This window comes from Balearica regulorum, chromosome 3 (genome assembly GCF_011004875.1).
Source record: "Balearica regulorum gibbericeps isolate bBalReg1 chromosome 3, bBalReg1.pri, whole genome shotgun sequence".
Classification (NCBI taxonomy): domain Eukaryota; kingdom Metazoa; phylum Chordata; class Aves; order Gruiformes; family Gruidae; genus Balearica; species Balearica regulorum.
Window position 1 is genome coordinate 107833972 of NC_046186.1, and position 24118 is coordinate 107858089.

General features: G+C 45.6%; 1 protein-coding gene across 1 annotated transcript in view; it reads right to left on the bottom strand.

Moving 5' to 3' along the window:
* Positions 1–8361: 8361 nt before the first annotated feature.
* Positions 8362–24118, bottom strand: part of EHD3 (EH domain containing 3) — a 29377-nt gene continuing 13620 nt past the window's right edge. Inside the window, exons 4-6 of the mRNA XM_010307807.2 lie at positions 12718–13130; positions 11903–12067; positions 8362–10385 (exon numbers count right to left, since the gene is read on the bottom strand). Coding sequence (XP_010306109.1) covers positions 9858–10385; positions 11903–12067; positions 12718–13130 — 1106 coding nt within the window. The 3' untranslated portion in view covers positions 8362–9857. The remainder of the gene's footprint in view (positions 10386–11902; positions 12068–12717; positions 13131–24118) is intronic.

Genomic DNA, 24118 nt, shown 5'->3' on the forward strand with positions numbered 1-24118 from the left:
CTGATGTTGGTGTGCACCCCCCTCAGACATAGAGGGCTTGTTCATGTCCAGAAGTAACTTCTTTAAAAACGACACTCATCCAAAGTGTCTTTGGATTAAAAAAAAAAAGTGGTATGCAATGCAGTAAAACATATGTGAAAACTCTCTGTGTGTGTGTGTGTGTGTATGTGCGCTTTATGTATTGAGATCAGAAGCTTGCAATGCAAGTCTGCCAGGTAGTCGTATTGAACAGCGCTGGCTCCTTGCCCAGTATTTCCTTTTATTTTGCCTTTTTTTTTTTTTTTTTGGTCCCCTGGTGTATCTGTTTGATTGCTGTCACCCCTGCAGTTGCCTGACATTACAGCAATCTTTCCAACAAAGACATGGTGTCCTGTGAGCTGTACTGGGCACGCACGATGCGAAGAAGGAAGCGCAAAGCTGCTGCCAGGTTATCGTGTTTGTCATGTTGACTGCTGACTAAAGTGCTTGTTTATCTTTTAATTTGTGCTGGCAAATCTTTTTTGCTTAAAAATAAGAATTGAACTTTTCTCTGGAAAGCTGAACTTCTGGACCATGAAGGGAAAAAGAGAATTTCTGAGTACAGAACCCATCACCAGCTCTCTTAAAGGTAGCTTGGCAGCAGGGCTGCGTAGAGGAGCCGCGATGATTCCCCCAGTCAGCTAGCCGAGTGCCACCAGTGACACGGAGCATGTCTCTGTCGGCTCCTGGGCGCTGGCCTGGCATTTAGAAATACACCGTGACCTGACCAGGCTTTGGGAGTGAGAGGAGCAATGCTTTTTTGGGAGCAATGAGTTTCCTAGCATGGCTGGTGGTGCCTCTCGTTTGGAGGAGTTCTTCTGAAACCAGCACCAGAGAGGTTAAAGATCTCCATCCTTCCATCTCATAAGAGATAACGAGTGCACTTTGAAACCTGGTTGTGCTCATTGGCTTCTGGTCTGATATCCCTCTCTGAAACAGATCTCTTTCAATACAAAGATCAACATTTCTTTCACTCCCCAGTTTTTAAATGATGGTCTTAAACCCGGAACAAAGAGGTGAGCACGCTGGTGTTAAGTGCTTCTGGAAAATGGGGTCACTTCGTGATTGCTTGAAGTCTTTGGCCAAGCATAGTTAATACACAGATAATATACAGCATAATAACTGCACTCATGTGTGAACCCATTTTTCTCTTTTAATATGCACTTACCTTTCTAATGGGGCATTTGAAGACATTTGTCTGAAACTCAGTAAACGGTGGCCTTTTTCTCTCCTTGGACTACATTCAGTGTTTGCACTAGCACTTAGGAAGTAAATAGCTATTTGCTGGGACTGTAAAAATCACTCTTCCTCATCTCATCTTCCTGGGCAGAAGTCAAGAGCCTCTTTCTTCACCCCCCACCCCCTCCCCTTCCCTCTTGGATGTATAATTGAATACAAATGATCCGAGGGGTATAATATGCTAGGTATTTTGCACACTCATCTCTGGGGAGCTGATAACAGCAGCCTACTTTTCTTGGAAACAGCCTCTTGGCCTGCTCTCTCTTGCTGGAGTCAGCAGTTGCTCGTGGGGCTGGGACGTGCTGGTCTGGTGAAGGACTTTGGGGCAGGTGATGAGGTTGCATTTGATGCTTTGAGGTGCCTCAAGAATAATTAATGCTGTAAGTGCATGGGTGGGTCCGGTGGCTTAATTGCAAACTTCCAGCCAAGGTGGTGGGGTCATTAAAAGGTGTTTTCCTTGGCTGGAGGAGGAAAAATGGGCTGTGAATAGGTCTGACCAGCCCCAGAGGTGGTGGGAAGCCAGGTCTGAGCATCCTCCTTCCCCAGGGGCCCTGAGTGGCTGAGGCGAGCCTGCCGGCCCTGTGTTGTCCTGACTTTGGCAGCCTTTTTCACATAAATCACAGCTCAGACATTCGTGTCAACAGTGAGAAATTGGAGGAGTAAATACCCTTCTGGGGAAAGGGGAAGGGCTGCAGCCAGTTGTGTGCCTCTCAGGCCGTGACGGTGGCCCGCGGCTCTCATCAGGACCATGCCAGGTTTTGTTCATAACTGTCCTCTTGAAAGGAAGCGGTGAAAGGCTGCCAGTCTGCCTTTATTTCTGTGAAACAGAGTGAAATGAGTGAGGCGACCCATCGGAAGCAGATCGTTAGAAATATTTGTGACCTTGCATGATCCCTACAGGGCTGGGGAGGAGGCAGCCGGAAAGGGCAGCATGTCCTCGTTTGTCATGTTAGCAGTTTATCATCTCCTACTCTGCAGGGCTTATTTCTCTCCTCTGTGAAGGAGACACCCATGCTTCCTGCTGGGTAGAGAGTAGTTGCTCCAGGATGGCTGGACAGACCCTCCATGGAGGCACAACCTGCTTTCAACATCCCCTACTTACACCAGCCTGCCCTGGCTGCATGGATGTGGCACCTCGGCCAACTTCCAGCAGCTTCCCCCTGGTCCCACCTCTGAACCCCTGGGGCTTCCTTCGTGCCTTTGGCAGTTTGTCCTGAGGGCTGGGAAGCCACTTCTGCTGTGTTGCTTTGGGACCTGATGTGGACTGGCTTTTTCCAGGGGGCTACAGGACAAGGGCCATCGCTCTTGCCCATCTCAGAAGGTCTTTGGGGTGTCAGGATAAGCACTTTTCCTCCCACTGCGCGGGTTAGATGGAGATCTGTACTTCCCCATAGCCCTAGTGGGGGAGGAAGGAGGACAGACAATGGCCTTGAGAAGAGGAATTGCTATGAAAAACTACAAAAAAAGCCCATAACTGCTCCTTCCAGGTTCTCACAAGATACATGAAACTCTGTTCTTGGGTCTCTACTGAAATGCTGCCTAGGCTGAGACGATGTGGTGCTTCTGGGGGTTGACCGAGCTGCATAGAGGACTGAGAGGGAGGTGAAAATCTGTTTGAGCCTAGGCTGTGCCACTTCACGGGCAGCACGTGGTCTCTTCTCTGTGCTGTTCTGCCCAAGGAATGTGCCCGAGGCCCAGCAGGGCCTCCTCCCCAGCTCCCAGGCTGTCCTCCCCCACAGACATGGGGAATGTAGCTTGCAAGGTTGGGAAAGTACTGCACGTAAAGGGCTGGAGTAATTGTGAATGGTTAGAGCTTAAAAGCAGGTAGTGCTGCCAAACCTCACTGCCTCGTCAGTCACCATTCCTGTGAAGGCTTTTATGAAGAAAAAACCAAACCCACAAAAAGCTCCGCCACCATAAAGGCTGCATGCTTGCACAGACAGCTGTAGGCCAAGTACCATGGCCTTTGAGACCATCAATGGTCCACAGACTGTGGTTTGCTTACTGTGGGCCTGGATGTTTGAGGCATTCAACCACTTCATCAAGTACAGCAATGCTATGCAAAAGCCTACAGCTGGTAAGGCAAAGTCCACGGGTAGCTCTGTCAAGAACTAATTGCTGTATAGTACAGTACTAATTATAGCGTGTACTGTCTGCCTCCGGCTGAAGAAGGTTTGAACCAGAGCTTAAAAACTAGGTTCCAATGTATCATCAGTACTTGACCATAGTGGGTTTTTTGACTAAGGGTCCCCGAGAGACCTGGGGTTGACATTTACTGCTTGCATAACTCTTGTTCAGTAAATACCTCTGTCTACTCCTGTGCATGTGAGACACCTCTGGGCAGTGAAACTTCTTTCTCGATTGTTCTTCCAGTTTCTGCATTATCTGTTGCCCCTGAACAGCCTACAAAGCTCCAGACTACCTTTAAATGGCAACCACTAGGTCATCTCCTTTCCTTCTTTCCCCTCTCAAGTCTCCTCTGTTTCAGAAGGAAGAGCCAGGTTTTACATGGCTCAGAAGGAAGAAGGGATTTAGGTGTGCTCTGCTGATGTATGTTGGTGGCTGCTGGTGGGACCCTGGGAAGCATGTCACCATTTCTTTTTATAGCTTGGTTTGCAAGCTGTGATTTCTTGGCAGAGAGGATGGTCATTGGTCTGCTTTTACCTGTTTGGCAGGATGAGTCATCAAAGATGATGATACTAATTAGAGAACTAATCTTCCTTTGTGGCAAACGGTGTGAGCTCCCTAGTTTGCCAAGGGTTTGCTCCACGCTAGAACTGGATTGGTGTGTGCTGGTTAGCTATTATGGATGCTTAAGCTGCTTATGACTTTTCTGTATATATAGAAGAATTAAAACTCCTGATTGGCATGTGAAGAAACTCTTTATTGAGGGATTGGGTCCTTTCATCCTAATCAGGGAGCAATTCTGCTTTTGAGAATTGAACAGGCCTGTTAGCTGGAGTCCCAGCTGGCACCTAGGCAGTTATGGCACAGACTGGAGATGCCTGTGACATGTAAGCTTTAAAGGTGGTTGGATGCCGATAACTTCCCCTTGTCCTCCTTGTGAATGACTTAAAAATGGCAGGCAGGTGGCAAGCTCTTATTTTGATTCCTTTCCCCTGTCTTTAGAAAAAATGCTGCCGAAACTCTGCCTTGAAAGCTATCGGTTGAAGGAGGTAGGAGAACTGGCCAGAGAGCTTTCCCTGGGAGCTACACTTCCTTCTGGCCCCTGTGCTGCCATCGCCTTGTAAGGAGCTTCTGTGAGTCTCATCCTGGTGATAAATGTGTAGGGTGGTAGACTGAGCAGTGAGTAAAAGCTCTCTAGAGAGTTTTTTGTTGGTGTTTGTTAGCAGTGATCTGGTGAGGCGTAAGGAGAGGAATTACACGCGTACAACCTTCATTTGTCTGCGCAATGGCACAGGCAAGGAGGACAATATAATCCAAGGCCTATAAATATCTCGGACGTTCACGTCTTCAGAAGACGTTAATGGAGCCCTTGATGATGCTTGTTTACGTGACACGTAACTAGCTGGAGAGGAGCCCGTTTTAAACCCTAGCAACTCGTAGTGTTTGACGTGCTCCTGACCAGTGATCAGCAGAATGGGCACGCCGCAGAGAACGTGTGCAGTACTCGCCAGGGATTTCTCTCCCTTCAGGCAGAGAGGAATTGTTTCAAAGTGCGTTCATCTCGCTTTAAATACTGGCTTTGCTCTATCTGCACTGCCTGAAGGAGTTGGAAAGCTACATGGTGATTGACTTGCCTGCACTAGCCTTGAACCTCTTAGCATGTTGAGTTTCCAAACTAAGCCTTGTTTTCCCCCACCCTTGCACGGACTGGGAAAAGGAGGGAAAGGCTCATAGGCACAAGCAAGGAAAGGGAAAGACCAGAAAAGAATAGATGCTGTATTGTGAAAACTCCACAAAAATAACTTGGTTGTTAGTTGAGCTGCTCCTCTGGAATAATTGAATGGTGTTCTCCATGAGTGTTTCCAAACACCCATCTGTCAAGCTTTGAAGGACTTGAGGACTTCTCAGTCCAGGAAGGGGTTACATAGTCTATCATGTCCCTTGATTTGCCAAAACTTGAATGTGGAGTTGCCCAATCCCTCTTCTTGCAGCTTGTCCCTATAATAAGAGAAACACTGGGATAAACAATAGCAGAGGAGGAAGCTACCAATGATGCAAGAGGTGTAGCATGTTCTGAGGTGAATTCTGGAGAAGCTTGTCCCTGATTCCTGCTGGGCGTATAGGAACACTGTCACTCTAAGGTCAGATCACCTGTAATTCTGTGTTCCTTAAGCGAGGGCTGCTGTCATATGGACAAAGCATTAAGGCGTAGTAAGGAGAGCGAGTTAAAAGAACAGTTTCCAGACCTGAATCTGAATTTCATTGTTGTGTGAAGTTTATGTTGGAACTTATGATGATGGAAAAACTGATTCTAACCTCTTCTGTTTGATTAAAAATCCCTCTGAACTCTACCATGCTGGATAAATTCCAGCTCACAGAAGTAATTGCCTTTTACTAAACTACACGCCTCCTGTGAAATCTTATTCAGGGAACTTAGTGTAATTACTAACCTTCTCTTCAAATAAACGGTTGTATAGTGCTGTTGATCCAATCTGTCATGTTCCACAGTAGAGAACTTAATTTTCTAGAAGCCCCTATATTAAGGTCTATAGCATGTAGGTACAGATTTTTCTTCTCTCTGTTCCTTTCTGGGAAGGATTTAGAGAGAAGACCAAATGCAGTTTCTACCTGGAGAAAGGACCTTTTTGTTCTACTGACCTTGTGGAAGCTCTTCTGTCTGAGGATGGGTGTAGAGGGGCATGAGACGACGAGAAAAGCAAGTGATACTGGTATATGCATGTGATATAACCCCCCCACCCACAGATGTGAGCAAATGAATAGGTTCCTCTGCATAATTTCCTGGGGAAACCTTGTTCAGCAATTGAGAACTGCTCTTAGAAAAAGGAAGCCCTGTTGGACACAGATAATCAATTGCCTTTGGGAGCATGGCTCCGTGAACCGGCACGGACACACGCAGGCTGGAGGGCTGCGTGCACAGCCCGAGGTCCTGGTGAAGAAATTACATCCTTGCTGCAGATATGGGACACAATATGGGTACCTGGGATTGCCCAAATAGTCATAGCTCTGATGGGAGGGGAAAAACAGGCAGGGGGAGGGGGGGGTGTAGCTGCTGCCTGTGGGAAGGGGATGGGGAAACAGGCATCTTTTCACAGCCAGTCTGGAGAGACAAGATTGCATGTACCTTTGTATAGACAACCTCAGGGTGCTTGAGGTTTGGTGTGGGGTTTTGGTTTGTTGTCTTTTTTTTAATTAAAAAAAAAAAAAAAATTTTTTTTTCTTATTTCTTGAAGAGCTTAGTGAAAGTGAAATGTCCTGGCTAAACTTACCTGAACACAGAGGGCTATTTGTAAACTGCCTCTCTAGAAACAGCCTCTCAAGTTGCTGTCCTGCTCCCCATCTGTAATGGGGTTACTTCACCTCCTGCCTTGTTGCTGAACTAGAGTGCAATCGCATTTAGTAACCGCACGTTCGTTGCTAAAATGCTTTGTTGGCTTTTCCCCTCCAACACAACCGAGGAAGTTGCGCTCTGACAGCACAAGTGGTTTCTGAGCGAGTGTTGAAAGAAAATCCCCGTGCACACCACAGTGCCGCGGTGTTGTGTTCTGCGCTTGACCTGCGCTGGCAGAGCTCTCCGTGCTGCTGTCCCGTTGGCGGTTCTCATCGAATCCTGCTGAAACATCCCTGATGGGCTGGCACAGGGATGTAAAGAACAGGAGCCTCCGCACGAGGCGCGGAGCAGAGGCAGGAGCTGTGGCGTGTGCTGCGGTGCTGGCGTGCCCTAGCCATGGCGTCGGGGGTGACAGCTGCTACCAGCGACACGGAAAACTGCTTGCCGTATCCTGTTTAACAGCAAGCCTTTTTTTGAGGTGGTTACAGTACAATCGCAGTCAGTGCAATGAAAACTAACCTTCTACATGTTTTAACACCGTGCTGGTGGTTTGGTTTGTGAACTCGTACGCCCAGTCAAGCACAAAAGGCTTTGTACCCTGAAAGCCATTTGATATCTATCACAACGAATTTTTGGCCTCCCTGAGCACCTTGCTGGTGTATACTGGAAAAAGACTAGCAGACCTCACCTTCTCCCATGCCTTTAGAGAACCAGCAATCTTCTGCTTTTTAAGTGTTAAATTTCAGCATGACGTGATTGGCATAAGCAGTGCGCTCTGAGTGGCTGTCAGAGAATCACACCCGCACAGATGCAGGGTGATTCAGGGTGCTCCGTTCAGCCACAAACTTGTCCCTGAACCTGCAGTAGCATGGACCCAAATTCCAGAGAAAGGCCTGGACTGTGTTAGATGTGTGCTGTAATGACAGTTAAACTGGGGGTTACTGGGTAGTTGAACTGGAGTGCCATACAGTCTGCTGACTTCTAAGTTTGCATTTATTGCCTCTTGCTCTCTACCCTATGATTTCCTCTCCCCTCTCTCTCACCCTGTACAAATGCCAAATGGAAACTCTGTCAACCATTACTGCTCACACCCCCCAAGGGCTTCCCCAGTACTTTCCCAACGACTCTCACTGCCTTGGAGTGAGAGGCATGGAATATTTGGGGGATAATGACCTCTGCCCTTTCTTTACATGTTTACTACAATGAAGACAGAAGTAAAATTAGAGCCAGCAAGATTTAAAATTAAGGGGGTTTTTTGTGTCCTTTCCAGATCCTGACCTATCTGTAGCATTCTCATCTGTGACTGGCAGCAGGAAATGCTTTCAATATATTCCTTTCCCTAATGAAGTATTTATTTGGTTGTGACCTCCCCCCGATGTTGAACAAGGTACAATTCCACTTGCTTCAGCGAGTATCGAGGTTGTGATTAGACTGCCAGAAGAGAAAGGAGATGTTGTAGATGTTAACTAGTCAGCACTGCACACCCGAGTCCAGCAGGGCTGATCTGTACGTGCATGTTTGGCAACGTGCTAAGGATGATTTCCTCATTCTGTTCCATGTAGAAATAAGCTTTTTTTTTTCCCTCTTCTCCTGCGTTTCATTTGGCTATATAAAGAAATAGACAGATCTGGCCTTTCTTTTTTAATAATGTTTTAGGACCAGGGTACAAAAAAGGTTAATGCATTAATTAAGACAAGTGATAAATGTACTGCAATAAGCACATCCTACATACACAGAATATATTTCTCTATATAATATGAACACAGAGATATAAAATAAGTTATACTTATCTTGGTTTTTCATCACAGTAGGAGCTCAGCTTATATAAAGTGACAACAGGAATTGGAACAACACGCCGCTCCAAAGCAACAACAAAAACCAGAAGAGTGCGTGCGTGTATGTGTGTTTGGGACAAACAAAATAAAAAACTGAGGGATTTCTGCCAAAATCAGGTCTTGAAAACAAAAACTTCATACAGCATGAAAGAGGGGAGGAAGGTCTCTTGGCTCAGGGTAGAGGTTCTGGAGGGGATCGAGTGTTACTGTGTGGCGAGGAGGAGGGTGGGTGAAGGCTCTCAACATCTGGGCTATATTTGTGGGGGCACAGGCAGTAGAGCAAGCTCTGCCCACTGCGTGGACCTGACGGTGTGGGGTTCCTTTTGTAAAAATGGGACCTAGGAGCTTTCACTGTGCACGATGAGAGCAAACAGACCATTTCACGGGAATGATAAACACCACCATTGTTCAAAGAGAAAACGCTATCCACTGGTTGTGAAGTGTTCAGTGAGTCTGGGAGTGGTGTTCCTCCTTCCCAACCCACCTGATGTCTGCCTCTAGTGCCCCCTCCTTCTGTTTCCCCTGGGGGGTGGTTCTCTTGGCCATGCCTGCAGAACAAATGTCCCTCCCGGGGACTGAATGGGAGGTAGAGGTGATCGGGGAATTCTTAGTGCCTGTCCCACAGCGAACAATGAGTAACTCCAGGTGCCCAGTTCAGAGCTGTTTCAGATTTTATTTATACTTTTTTTTTCTTCAAGGACAGGGAAACACTTGTAAAATTTGCATCTAACAGTGAATCAAGGTTTCTAAAATTCTTAACTCTGGGGTTTAGTATCTAGTATTTTAGTGTGGGCTTATGTTAATTAGGAAGTGCTCTTTAGTTTGGCCAATAGCTTTGAGACCTTGTGGTTTCCTCTTCCCTATCAAGAACTCAGTCTCCTGAGGTTTGTGAGACCCATTAAACAGCAGAAGGTGCAGCCAAAGCTCAGGAGTGACACTGGCAGTTAGCAGATTTCTATTGGTGCCTATTCTGCTCTCAAAAAATGCAGCCCACTTCAGGTTTTTCTTTTCTCTTCTGCTCCTGCTTATTAGACTCTCCTAGTCTCAACATCCTTTCTTTACCTTCATATTTACAGACTACACGTTAGAAAGCAGGGACATTACACTGGAAGAGTTAATTGCATATTATCATGAAGGAAGATTGGACTTTTTTGTTCTGCTTGGGTTTTTTTCTTCATACAGCAAAATAGGTATAAATCCAAAGGTGATCTCACATCTAAAGGTATAACTTAAGTAAACATGTTTTTCTAGATCTTTTTTTTCCCTCCCTCTCCCCTGTAACCTTCCTTTCACTCTGTTATTTTCCTTTTGGATGGAGGGAGGAGATGGGAAGGGAGCTCATTTGGCAGCTCATGACCCTCCAACTTGACTTTAATGAGATGATTCGCCAAGGCAAACTCCTCATCATCCAGCATGCCATCTTTGTCGATGTCAGCCAGTTTCCATATCTTGCCCAGCACTGTGTTGGGCAGCTTAGACCTTACCATCTCCTTCTTCGCATTGGCACCAGTTATTTTACCATCGACAGGTGAGAGTGTGTAGAAGATCTCATCGTACATGGGCTTGTCCCTGGCCACCACCCACTCGGCATCGTCGATCCCTTCACCAGCGCCTTCGCCGTAGCCATGGCCAAACGGACCATGCAAGGTGCCCTCGAAGGCTCCTCCCTTAACCATCTGGGTTGGCCGCTGTGACTCCTCCTGGCGTACGAGCACCATGAGCTGGGCGATGTCATTGGCCAGCATGTCTTCCACGGTCTCCAACAGCTTGCTCTTCAGAGGCTGGAACTTGCTAAAATCCTGGGCTTGCAACTGATCCTTAAAGCGGGACAACATAGGAAGAGGTGAGCGACATGTGCGTGTGTAGTGCAGTCACAGAGCAGAGTGGGGTGCCTGTCTGGGGTTTGGCTCAAAACACTGCTACTGCAGAGGATGAGTGGGGAGCTCAGGATTCGCTCCTCTGATTGCCCTGCTCCTCAGCATATGACGGAGTCTCCCTGACTGACCCCACTCTTACTTAAATCTTTAAGCCCTGCAGAAAACGATCTTCTCAGCTTACAAAGGGAAACTGACATAGTACAGAGAGGGGATGTAGTTTATTCAAAGCCTCAGGTCATGGTCATATGCAAATGACTCCTCCTTTCCAAGCCATGTAGAAGCGCTCTCCTTGAAGACCAAATTGTTCAAGGCAAACTGGTTGTGCAGCTCTTGCTACATCCTCCAGCCAGTGCTCTGCTGCTTCTCCCCCTCTGCGCTCTGGGAAGGAGACGCCACTCTGGAAAAAGACTATTTTACTGGTAAACTCCTCCTCATGCAGTGCATCTTTCAGGTGCCGTAAAGACAGCATGTCTGTAAAGACGTGTGTCTTTGCAGCATGGCTTGGTTTCTGTAATTTTCACAGCTAAGCAAAGTGCTTTGAGCAGGGCCTGCAGATAACTTTCCTAAAAACTGCAAAAGGACACATAGCTTTATACTTCACCCTTTATGCGTTAAATCCCATCTATTCACTCCGACTGGAGTGATACAGTTATTTTAAAACACTTACACATTTTTTAACAAGCAGTGAATGGGATCTTCTATTGGATATACTCCACAGATCTCATTCCCATGAACTTACGGAATACAACAAAAAAGAGCAGATGCTGTGTTTTCCATAGGGAGCTAGTAATGACTTCAACAGCTAGCAACTCAGAACAGGTTTCTGCTTGGACTGAAGCCACGCAGCAATGCAGCAGTGTCCAGCATTGTTTGAATATACAATACAAGGCCCTGATCCAAGGTCCTTTGAAGCCTTTGACTTATGTGAACATTCAGGTCTCCGCTCTACAGAACAGAAAACCTGCTTCTCTGCTTAAAATAGAAAAGGGGCTTTAAGTTTTCACACCCTCCTTTCTCTCTTTCTAGAAACAAAGAATGAAGTAGAAGACAAAAAAAAAAATACAGCTTTTGAGGAGAGGGGGCATATGTAGGCTTTTCCGGATATAGCTTTCCTTTCAATATAAATTAGCAGTACTCTTAGGCCTGAAAAATCTGAAAACGGAACCTAGAATTAAAAATAAAGAAAAATAGAAGACACAATTTCCTGTAAAGTGCTATTCAGGCAAATATTTCAGAAATGAAGCTACAGCTGCAGCTTCATATGAGCTCTATGTGTAAAAAGCGTTCATGTGCAAATATAGCCTGCACGTATTTCAAGGCCTGCTTCAACATTACATCAGGCTTTTCCCACGAGCAACAATAACCAAGGTCTGTGTGGCTTCTCTCGTATTCCCTGCAGTTACTCTAACGCTCTTCCCTTGGATGTTTGGTGTTCTGGCCAAGATGCCACTGCTTACCTGCATCTTTCTCAGATTAGGGAAATCTCCTGGTGAGATCTGATGCTCCCGTTCAATCCGGGCATAAATCTCTCCCAAGTTGTTAACAAGCTCTTTCTTTTTATTGTCTTTCCCAAACATTGAGGGCATTTCCTTCTTTAGGGAACTGATGATGTAGGCATGGACCTGAAGGGCATTAAATAATATGGAATGAAGAAGACAAGTGTTAAAGAACACATCAGAAAACTCTTCCCAGCAGAGAGTATCTGTGCCAGGAAGTCAACCCTGCCCAGAACAGCAAGCTCAGCTCCTCAGCTTGCCCTTATCTGCTGATTATCATTCCAGTGCTAAGTGCTGGAATTCTGGCAGTGACCCGATAGCTATTTTTCCACGCTCATGGCAGGCTTATTTGCCATTCTTCTGAGTCTCTGCCTCCCCTGTATCCTAAGCCAGGTATCTCTCTTGGCTAAGAAAGTTTAAGGCAAAAGACGAACAGCTTACCAGTTCCCTTGTGCGATTCTGACATACTGGATTGGTGCTAATTCTCAAGTTGCTACCACAGAGCGACTGCTTTCCACATCCCCTCAAGTGCTACCTGCTTTGATCTGTGGGTATCATCCTCATTCTGGCCTGACATGATTGATGCACCAAGCAAAGGAGATACTTTCTTCCTTGAAGTGCATAGAACTAATATGCTGGGCCTGAGTGAAGTGGGATGGAAAAAGAGTAGAATCCACCAGCTCTGCAAGCCAAACTGGCCAAACCCACTTCCCCACAGCCTGCATACTGCAAACAGCCCAAACTGAATGCTTGGGTTCTTCTCTGCCAACACCCACCTTGGCCAGCCGTGCTCGTTTGATGAGATCATTCAGCTTCCTCAGGGCTGCGTTGCGAGGCAGGCTCTGGATATCCCTGAACAGGTCCTGCTCCTCTGCCTCAAACAACTTGCGGTTGTCAGGGATGAGCAATGGATGGGACCAGAAGGAGCCAATGTAAACCCTGATGACCTCAGGAGTGTTAACGATCTTTCCCAGGGACCACATGAGGGCACCGTACACCCGCATCAGCTGTTGAGTCTCTATCTGGTCAGCCTTGTTGAGAACAACTCTCATCTTGTCCTCATGGTTCTTCAGGGCCTTGATGACCTCAGAGAATTCATCAGAGATGTCCAGCTTGTGCGCATCAAAAAGAAGAATGATGCGGTCAACCCGCTCTGCAAACCACTCCAGCACAGCAGCGAAGTCATAACCTGCAAGGGGTGGAGGAAAAGCAGAGATGCACGTGCATGGGAGAAACGGGCTTGCTGTACCTGACCCATGCCATCTGAGGGTAAGTTTGCGAAGAGGAAGTTTCCTCAGTAGATCAGGTAGCTTGACAAAGGAAACATGAACCATTGTTCCTTTTCCCAAAGAAAGTGGAGAGGAGGCACTGTCCTTCACACTGCAACGGCCAAGATGTGCACAATTAAGGACAGCTCTCATCTTCTCCATATTAAGAGGTCACCCAAAGAAGTCTTGAACTTATTCTACAGACACTTCATTCAAATGTGTATCATGGGGAAACTGCTACTGTAGAAGTCTTGCATGTGGCAACAAGAGAGGTCTAGTTTCTGAACTACTGGCCATCAGCACAGCCTACAAAGGCTGCAGAAAGCTGGATAATTACAGTATTTGCACCTAGACTGGTTTGAGATGTGTATCTCTACTGCTTAATAACTCTCAGGTCTTGTCTAGTTGTGTGAGACTAACTTTGTCGCATCCAATTCAAAACCCAGGATGCAAATAACCTGCCTTACCTGAGTAATCATCCTGTCAGACCTGCTGCATGTGCACAAAGCAGAATGATTTGTGTTTACTTTGCTCTGCACTCAAAGCTTAGAAGGCAGCATTGCTGTGAACACCAGAGGTGGACTCAAGCTACGAACGCTGGGTTCAAATTTCACATACTAACATCGACATTTGAACATCCACATGTTCACATTTCACTAAGGATAATGGATGCCCAGTGTTAGACTTGGTCCATCTCTAGGCAACACAGGGCATGATAGTGTGTGTGTGTGGAGTTGTTTTTAAAACAATAACAGCAACAAAATGACCTTCTTTCCTAGCTCTATGGTGTTTTTTCACCTTTAAAGCCTCACTGAGAGACTGGTGCTTCCCCTCTGCTCTGTCAGCTGCCATATATTGTGCAACATTTGAGGTTATCTGTGTTGCCAGAGTGCTGCACTCTGTTAGGAGAGATCAGGACAGAGCACATGCTATTTGCATTCAAATCCTTTAACATACTATTTTAATCTTGTCTTTCATGAATAAATGTATGATAATTCATTTCTATTTAGTTCAGTGCTTTATTTCCCCTGCCTTTTTTCTTTTTTCTTTCTGTCCTCTCCAATACCTAGAGGGCAACCAGTGCATCCTAGTCATTAGATCAGAACTACAGAAGGGAGGACTGCTGAGCTCTGATCTTGATTTTTTGCCACCGGCCTTTTCTTGCTTGTGACTAAGCAAATGGGGTGAAATCTTGGCTCTCAAGTCAGGAGCAAAACCTGTGTGAATTTTTTCTCTTCAGCTGGGTAAATTGGTATTAGCTGTTTGAGAACTTTTATACAACTGCAAAGTCTTATTACTGGGCAGTGTTTTGTTTCGGTCAATTATAGGTTGCTCCTCACAAGAAAAGGGTGGGGAGGTGCTCTCAGATGTGGACAGCTTGCCCTGCTGTCTTCTACAAAAATCATAGATGGAGGAGATAGATGTTTGTCCAACCAATGGCCCTCTGCTCGCTCAGGGTACCAGTACCTTCCCTAGGCAGCAGCGAGCAATGCTGGGCCCTGGCTCTTTGCTCAGCTCTGTTTGGCACAAAGAACTTCAGAGAATTCAGAATTAGTATTGCCTTTGACAGAGACCTGCTGAGCATTCAACGCGTCATATTGATATCTGTAGATCTTGCCAAGTCTGTGTGTCTGACCTCAGTAACAATGACTCAGACCCTCTTACAATTGAAATAAACTTGGTCCTGCCTGCTTTCAGATATTAACAGCCTTTTAACCTGAGATGTTCTCGCTGCAGGGAGCTCACCTCCACAGGTCTAATTACATATCTGCTATAATGCTGCATGCGCTGACTCCTTCCCAAATTGTGTTAGGAGGCACTGGCAGCAGGACAGGGACAATGCTGATACCTCATTTCACTTGGACTGGGTTCAGGCTGTAAGCTGTACCTCTGCAAGTAGATCAATGAATTTGCAAATGGGGACTCTCCCCAACCCTCAAACTTTGCTAAACATGGCATGCACACCCACACCTCATGTTCAGTTCTGTCTAGGGTGTACTGGAAGTCATCTAGCGTGGCAGGATAGTTTATTCTTCATATGCAGAGCTACACAGCTTGCTTTTTCACCATGGAAGCAATGAGTCAGGGTGACTTTGTTTGGAGATGTTTGTGTGCTTAATCTTGTCAAATCACATATATGTTCCCAGCTGCTACAGTAACATACAGGGAGTCTCAAATGTCCCTGTGGACTTCATTAAATGTCTAGATTGATTAGCAGACTTTCTTTCCCAGCTTCTTTGCTTGTTTGGAGATACTCTCCTGACAGCTGTCCTGCATATCTCCATTAAAGAGAGAACAAAGCCCTGGGGAGTTACTCAGTGATGTTTCAGAGCAGTCACAACAGCGTGGACTCATCTGCATCCCATACTAGGACAAAAGCCCAGCCTACATGCTCCTCTTGTATGTCCCGCTTGCTTTGCGCTTAGGGAAAGCAAGAGACCTCTCCTGTCGGTGCCCAGCTAAGCAAGAAACATCTCTCTGTGCAGTTCTAGTAAGTGCTGATCACACCTGCATTCTCCTGTAATAAGGTGCTTGGGCAGGAAAACCAAGGTGTATGTGTATTTTGTTAAGTGACACAACACTTCAGAGGAAAGAAGAGGAAAATTAGCATGAGTGTTGTTCCTTAATAAGTAGTGTGACACGTGGAAAGGGCAGGTAGGACAGGCCTCTGTTTGTAACTATCTGCTTGGAGTCACTGACTGTGATGGTGGTTTCTCAGACAAGTGCCTAGAGAACTGCTACACAGGTGATTCATAGGGTTGACTTTTTAGTTTTCCTTTCAGCATATATAAAAAAAAAGTAGATTGTTACTAAAGCATTTGGATAGCAGGATGACAGTGTAACACTCTAAGCTATGAATAAAAAAGATGTTTAAAAATAAGGTCTTAAATTCCTATTTTGATGTTTAGTTCAGAGCTTTCATTTTCAGAGGACTCTTCAATAGCATAGAGAACTTGGGACATTTTCCCTTACTCCAGCCAGAGCTGGAGGTCCTCAACACCTGAAAACACATGAAGCTCATTCTGTAACTAAATCTAATTATAGCCTTGCTTGGATTTTCTCCCCCCCCTTTTTTTTATTTCACAGATGCATAGGGCCTAACTCTTTCTTCTGGTAGTTTATCAGTGTGTGAGCTTAGACCAAGAACTGATCTTGATCTACAGTCAAATTAGGAGTTATCAAAGTGTCCTTTTGCTCATTCCACTACAAACACGTTATGTCTCTTTATGCCCTCTTAGTGTTGTAGAGTGTTGCTAAGGCCTCTCACAAAAGCAGCTAGTTACTATCTCTGATTTGGCAGCGTTTCAGTGATGCGCGAAGCTATCCACATAACATAGCACAGTTTTATTGTGAAGTTACAGGACATTTGGGAAGCCATCTGTTTGCCAAAGCTGCATAAATGCAAAACTATTATTGCAGGGATGTTCAGGCAGGAATGTAACAGGGACAATTTTTTGTTCAGTAATTCCTGGCTATCTGTGGTGGCACTTGCATTTCTATTGAAAAATATGTGTATTTAAACATGCTCTAATATCACTGATGTAGCTTCTTTCACAACCTCCAGATAAGGTGAATGTGAATAGCAAATGAATCCCAACCATACAGTACTAGGAGGACAAGATGATCATGATAATTTTCTTCTAACAGATCACTTTTTCATGGGACGGATTTTCTTCTGACAGCATGAAAAGGACTCAACAGATTTAAGACAAAGCTGACGAGTCAGCAGGACCATCAGTGGATTCAGCCTACAAAGAAAATTATCTTTTTGTAGACAGCCTGCCACCTAGACTCCATAAGGCAGACTGGGTTAATGAATACTTGTCTGTGCACTACTGAATACCTGGTAGCATGCATTTCACTAAGATCTGGCAGGATTATGCAATTACATTTCTGTCAAGTCAGACTAGGCATGATACAGTCTTCATGCTGACTGTGGGAAGATGGATGATTCCTGACCCAGCATAAAATCTGCCTGCCTGTAACATTTTTAAGCCAATTTAAACCAGTAATGAGTATGCATGTATTGGTGCAGAATTTCTCACTAATGCTAGTGAGAAATGTAGCTATGCTAGTGGTTTGTTTTTGTTTGTCTGGGTTTTTTGTCTGATGGTAAGCATGCTACTGGATATCCCATCTTGTGGAACTGCAGCTGCAGCTCCTGTGGTGATGGAGTTTGGGTAGAATGGAACAGGAATAGTAACATCAAGAAATGTTGAAAAAACCAAAGCTGCTGCTGCTTTGCACCAGATATGTCACAGTTTGCTGTCACTAGTGCTTTAAATTGTGCTGCTGCTTTTAGCAATCCACCTCCTTCATGCTGAATTTGAGTCACTGAGAGATCCCTTCTTGTCCTTCTAAAGCTGGTGTTACCCAGAGATTGAAAATTCACTAGATCACAGCCCTCTACAGGGCAGAATTTTATGGCTGTGTCCCTATTTGTCAACTGACAGACACACAGAGCCAATCTGAGGACAGCATCGGAAGATGGGATAGTTGGCATACCAAACACTGACTACCTAGAGAGGGAACAGCTCTTGGAGATGAAATGAGTGCCTACTCCACGGAGTTAATGACTTGATCTGAATTTTAAAATGAGTAAGAGGGTTTGGAGGTTTAGTCTAACTGGTCACTGTGATGTCCTGCCTGAAAGCCCTTCAAAGTCCAGGGAAGAAGACGATGTCATGGCAAAACAAGCAGGCAGCCCACACTGGAGGGGGAGAATGTGCCAGGAGGGGCAGGTGTTACCTGAGTATGACAGATGGCTGTAAGCAAAGGAGAAGGAAGGCAACACGATGGTCAGAAGAAGAAAATGAGGGGAGGAAGGGAGGGGGAAGTGACGCATCCCTCTGAGGACACACAAAGCGAGTGGGAAGCCAGCGTTGGGTGGCTGTTGTGAGACCCAGGGAGGGATGGTCCAGCAGAGAGAAGGAAGGGTATGAGAAATGAACCAGCTGGGACTGGGTTGAAGAACAGTGATTTGGGCAAGTTTCTCTCAAGGTGAGGAGCTGGTGGTGCCAGCAAGGAGAGGACAGAAGGGAAGATGAAAAGCAAGGGATGGGTTTTGGATATACCTTACTGCAGCTCATCCTAAACCATCTTTGTAAAAAGCTGCCATACTCCTCCCTGGAAGTGGCTGCCTTCCAAGAGGACGTAAAGAGATTCCTGTAATGTATAACTGTGGGTGTGTTGGGAAGTAGACATGAGTCCTTCGGGATGAGAAGATTTCTATGGATGTTACATGTCATAATTTCTAGAGCAGGCCTCAGCTTGTCGATTGCTTCTGCCTTTGCCTATACTCAAAGAAATAATCTGTCCTGGAGCTGGTGATTCACAGCACTAGGAGCTACATCCTCCAGCTAGCCAGTTTTTCCTCCCCCTGAGTACCAAGAACTAATGGCAACATTACATACCTTTTGGAGACTTAAAGGTTTCCAAAGCTGCATTTCCTCCCCCTGAGTACCAAGAACTAACAGAAACACTACATACCTTTTGGAGACTTAAAGGTTTCCAAAGCAAAGGCAAAAAGATTCAATAAAGCACAGCAAATCTGCCTATGTTCTCAGCTAGAAAAGATGGGCTGGTGTCAGACTTCTACTGCTAACATTTACATTAACCAGTACCTGGAGTGGCAGACCCTGGCCTTTTGCTTTCATGTTGTTTACTGCAGGGGTTTCAGGGTTGGGAAGAGGCCCAGAGTCTGACAGGGCTCTTGCTTTATGTCAGTGGAAATTGAGTGAAACCTCACTAGGCGTGTTCAAGTCAGGTATTTACTCATCAGCAGTAAAACTCATGAGAGAGTTGTCCAGAGCAAAGTTTCCTTACGACAGCCTGTTTAGCTTCCATGTGCACACAGAAATACTTGTCTCCTCTACCCTTTACGCATTTATGTATTTGTCATTCATGATAGATGGACTGTTTCCTTGTGCTTGGGCCAATGCTCAAACAGTTCCTAGCCAGATTTAGAGACCTCAGAAGGCATCTGAATAGAGCTGGTGCAGAGCAGTGCTGATGCATAGCTGGAAATCCAAGGAAGTTTTTTTACTATAGTGTCCAAACACAAATTGAATTCTCCCCGTACACACAGTTTAAATCTAGTGAGAAATCAGGCTTGAAAACCTGGCCTGAAATGGCCATCGGTAAGTGATAGTTGCTATCAGTGACTAGGAAACAGTCCTTCTCCATTGTTATTCAGGATGCTTAAAGAATACATGATGTGCATAAATAATGTAAATTGTAAGATACTGATTGGCATGACTATCGTTCCTTGATGAACCAGATACTTAGGATATTTCTGAGTACACAGTAGACAATGAAATGGACAAATGAACAGTTGATCTAACAAGTCTGATTTTTAGATCAACTGTTGGAAATCAGACAAAAACTAAGAACTTGCTATATGTTGTCAGGAGTTAGAAAAAAAAAAAAAACCCCACAAACCCAAACCCTACAACCCTTTTTACCTGTGCAACTACTTAATCTCAGTTCTTTTGCATTATTTTTTTCCTCTTCCAGTTCTGGAAACGTAAAACATGGCAGTATTTCCAAACCAAATCATGAAGACAGCACCTCCTCCCCCTCCCCTCACCCTGAACAAAATCATGGTTTGGTCTTCCCAAACCCCAAATATAATCTTGAGTTTTTGTTTGCATCCTGCTTTCAGGTCAGAAGAGTTAGACTTGCGGCTTCAGATATCTCTACAAATAAGAAGGGCCAGAACTGTGCAGATTTTATGCTATTTTTGCATTGCTCTTAGAGGAAGTGCAGAACAGTGTGACTGTAGGAACTGTGCGCGTTTGTGAGACTCTGGTAAAATCAGGCAAGTTGGCAGAGCAGCTACTGCGCTGCAGTAGTGGAGGTGAACTGGGAACTCAAAAACTAACCAGTACACTTTCACCTTCCCTGGCAGAGTGAAATACAGAATATAAGCAAACATCACCAGTGGGGAGTATTATAGCAAGTATTTGAAATGTCTCCCTTCTAGAGGCTTTCAGGATGGATGTTTTCAGTTGTGTATCATGCTGTTGCTAGCACACATGACAAAACTCTTTGGAACAAATATTTTCTTGTTGCCATTGTACCCTAAACAAGGCTGCATGAAGTGGGAGAACATCAATTCCCTTGGTGTTTGCCTTCCCCTTCCAAGCACGGCTATTTGAGACACAGTCTGAGAGCTCTGCATTGCTTAAGACTGTTGTCCATTAGCGTTTTTCTTCTCACTGTCAGGCTGGTGAGTGACTAAACATCGCTGGTGCTGAAGCTGCTGGTCATTGGGAATTCTTCCTTCCCAGGAGAGACAGCCAAAGTTAGCGTATGGTTTTTCTTCCTTTGCTATGGGAAGCCCAGGCTGCACTGCAGACAGGAGCATGGAACTGGGTGGAAGGATGGAAAAAGGCTGGAATAGTGTGTACTGGAAAGAAAGCCAATGGGGGAATGATGCTGCCAGTCCTTACCTCCTGGCTAGGGCCTTGTGCTCACCACTAACGTGGGAAAGGAAGGAGGCAACGTACACAGGGTGAAGATGAAGTTAAGTGTTCAGGATATACTCAGGAAGTACTACCCTGAAACAGGGATCAAATACAACTTGGCCAGTGCATCACTGAACTTGACAGATTTGGATCTGCTTAGCTCAGGGCACGTGTAGGTTGAGACTGACAGTTAGCAGAGTGTTTATGGCTCAGCCCCCCAGGGGTGGCACTGCTACTGAAGCGCAGGAGTTGCTGTTACCAGGTGGCTCAATTAGCACAGCAGACTGCACAGGACAATGAATTATGAGGAAGTCCTAACTCCTGCCCCAGCTCTGCTGTACTGCATGACCTGACCTGTGGTCCTCCCCTTTGTCCTCATTTATTTCAGTACAGTTATCCCTTTCTCATCTTCTCTCCCAGCAGGATGGCCTGGACTCGTTATGGGACACCAGAACAATGTTTTACAAATGGATAGCATCCGTATTATTATCAAATTGTCAAAGCAGCCAAGACTGTGCTTCTTTGGTACAAATACCTTCCCTGTGGGCATCTCTGCAGCCTGCTGCTGCCTCATGCTCAGAAGGACACGGAGCAAGGGACAAGGCAATGCAATGACTAGTTCTTTACACGTGGACATAGATCCATGCCCTAGTATGTGAAAAGGACCAGAAGAGAAATGGCTGTTCTCCGGGCAAGGATAATACAGAAGCAGTGAAGGGCAGGATGCTTTGGGCCATGACATGCTGGGAACACTTCTCAATAGGCATGTAAATGAAACCTGTATATCCTAGGGGTCCAGCTAGCACACTTGTGACACCATGGGTGCCCACCATGAAGAATTGCATGAGCCACAGAAGCTCAGTAGGACAAATCACTGCAGGCAGCTCCTTGGTTACACTTTCTACCAGAGCCTGAGAGCAGCAGCTGTGTCAGTGCTGGTGATCTCATTGCATGCTGAGGGGATGTGGACTTCAGCTACGACAGACTGCATCATCCTCAACTGCTTGACAGGCCTGAACTTGCAGGTCTGCTACTGGGGAAACTTCATGGGTTCCTCTGTGGGGGGTACGTAGCTCTTATGATCATTTAGTGTTGTCGTAGAAGAGAACCAGCACACAGCTCTGTTTCTCAGGATTACACAGCATTCCTTGGAGGAAAGCTTGCTACCCATTTGCAAAGCCCTGCTGCTAGCTATGTGAGGCTGACTGCTGCTAGCACTAGTCTGTCATTGGGGAAGGGACTGTGTTATCTGTCATGTTAATCTTTCTAACAGCAACAAGGCAGTGAATTTAATTCAGAGTTGAGTTCAGACAAATAAAAAGCTTCAGAACCTGGTCTTGGCCCCTGAATCACTCCTGTAAACTCAGTTTCCTCACTCATGTTCCTCGAAACATGGATACAATAACAGGAACAGCTATTGCCTTGAAATTCAGGGCACAAGGTGGCCCTTGTGGATTGCTCAGTTTTGATACCATGGTATTCTGCTAAACTGGCACTGTATGGATTAGCTAATGCTCTTGACATCTAATGGGAAAGGAGACAGACTTGGGATGTTCCCAGTGAGAGGAATTTCCTATTTTTAGAAATGCTGCTGGTTCTCATGGGATGGGCAGGCTGGGAAAGCCTGCCACATCTTTTGCATCTTTACTTTTCCCCTCGAATTTATGACAGAAAGCTGCTTTACTATCCACTCCCTTCCCTGACCTTGCATCACAAGTACCCCAGTCTGAGGATCTTAAAACCTATTACTAAAAAAGAATGGGGGTAAGAAGAGCTCCCCTGTTCCCAGCAGTTAAGAAACTTCAAAGTGTCTCTTGGGAAACCTCTGTCTTGTTTCATTCCCAAGTGAAATCTGAGCAGGCTGGGAAGGTATAGAAGGGCAGGAGCACTTTGTCTCAGCAGTTTTTAGCACTGTCTTGTTTTTCTGCCTAGAAACCACATTATTGCTCTCTCTGCCTCCAAAACCAACTTGCTAATGAGGGCAGCTGGCTCATAAGCTTGGTGGCACAGGCACCAGCCTCACCACTTTTTTTTTTCCTCTATTCCTCTTCCATAGGACCCAGGAGGTGACCACTCCCTTTCAAACACCAGCTTCCTTGAGATAAGCTCAAGGCAATGCCTGGCAGCGGCCCTTCCTAAATATAAGCACCTCAGCACTCTTTTGACTCTTTCTGCTCCCTGGGCTGGATCCCCTGCAGACAGAAATTGCTGGAGTTCTGCCAGCTTCAACAAAGCTGTGTTGATCTAAACCAGATGAAGATCTTGTCCTGTAGCTATTGAAAGGCCATGCAACGTGACCTACATGACCAGTTTCAGGCTGTCCTAGATATAAATGGTGACATTGTTGAGATCCCTGTGCATTTAACTGTTGTGATTAGGTCAGTTAACAACCAGGTTGTGACAGCCCCCTTGCCTGGTTGGAGGTGTAGCAGAGCAAATTCCTGGGATGGCAGGATGAGTAGGAGGTGACTGTGCTCCATCTAGAGGTCTCACCTCCTGGCAAAAGGGGGGAGTGACCACTTACTGTAGTCAGAGGGCCAGTGCACAAGCATTTAATTGCACCACGGGCAGAGAAGTTGTCCAGTTGGCCACATGCTGAGACAAGCCTCCAGTCCTACAAATAGGTATAGCATGCAAAAGTTTAGGGAATTTGGACTCCCCTTTAGCCTTCTCTGCTTATAAGGAACATTCCCTCAGCTGTTCCCAGATGTTTGGAGAGGCATTATTGGCTCAGGTCAAACTGCACCAGAGACTTTCCTAACAGTGCACAGCTGTGCAACAGCATGTTCTGGCATTGCTGGCATTTATTAGAGTAGCTGCAGGAACAGGACACCAAGGCCCACTGGGAGGCTGATAGAGAAATTTTGCAAAAGGAGGAGCAAGAAATGCCAGCACATTTTGCAGGAGGATATTTTTAGTACTAGAAATAGCTGGAAAATAGGAAAACTTTGCAGTATATGTCAGGATTTGAATTGGTGAGGAGATTTGGGAAAGGGGCTATGGAAACTTTTTGGGGACTTGAAATGGGTCCATTTTGCCTCACAATTTTTTTAATAGAACAAAAATATTTCCTCCTAAGCAAGCTTTCTTCACAGTGATAGTTCCACAAGAGAACAGCTTGCTTTCAGTGGCATTTTCTGAGTGAAAAATGTTTACAGCATGTAATACAGATTTTTGTTTATCTCCACTTTTAATGCTGAAGGGAGGAATGCTTGCACAGCATGTTTTTCAGCCTTCTGATGAAGGCTTACGCATCTTGCAACCTTTTGTAGACTGCCTGGAAGGAATTTATGATCCCCTAGCAGTGCAGAGACCCTTGCTGAAAAACCTTAATGTGAGTTTTCAACTAGGTCTAGCTGGTTTTTTTATAACTTTATTGACACTACTTTAGCTAAGGTCCCTGTGGTAGAAGATCCCAGTAAAAAAAAAAAAAAAACACA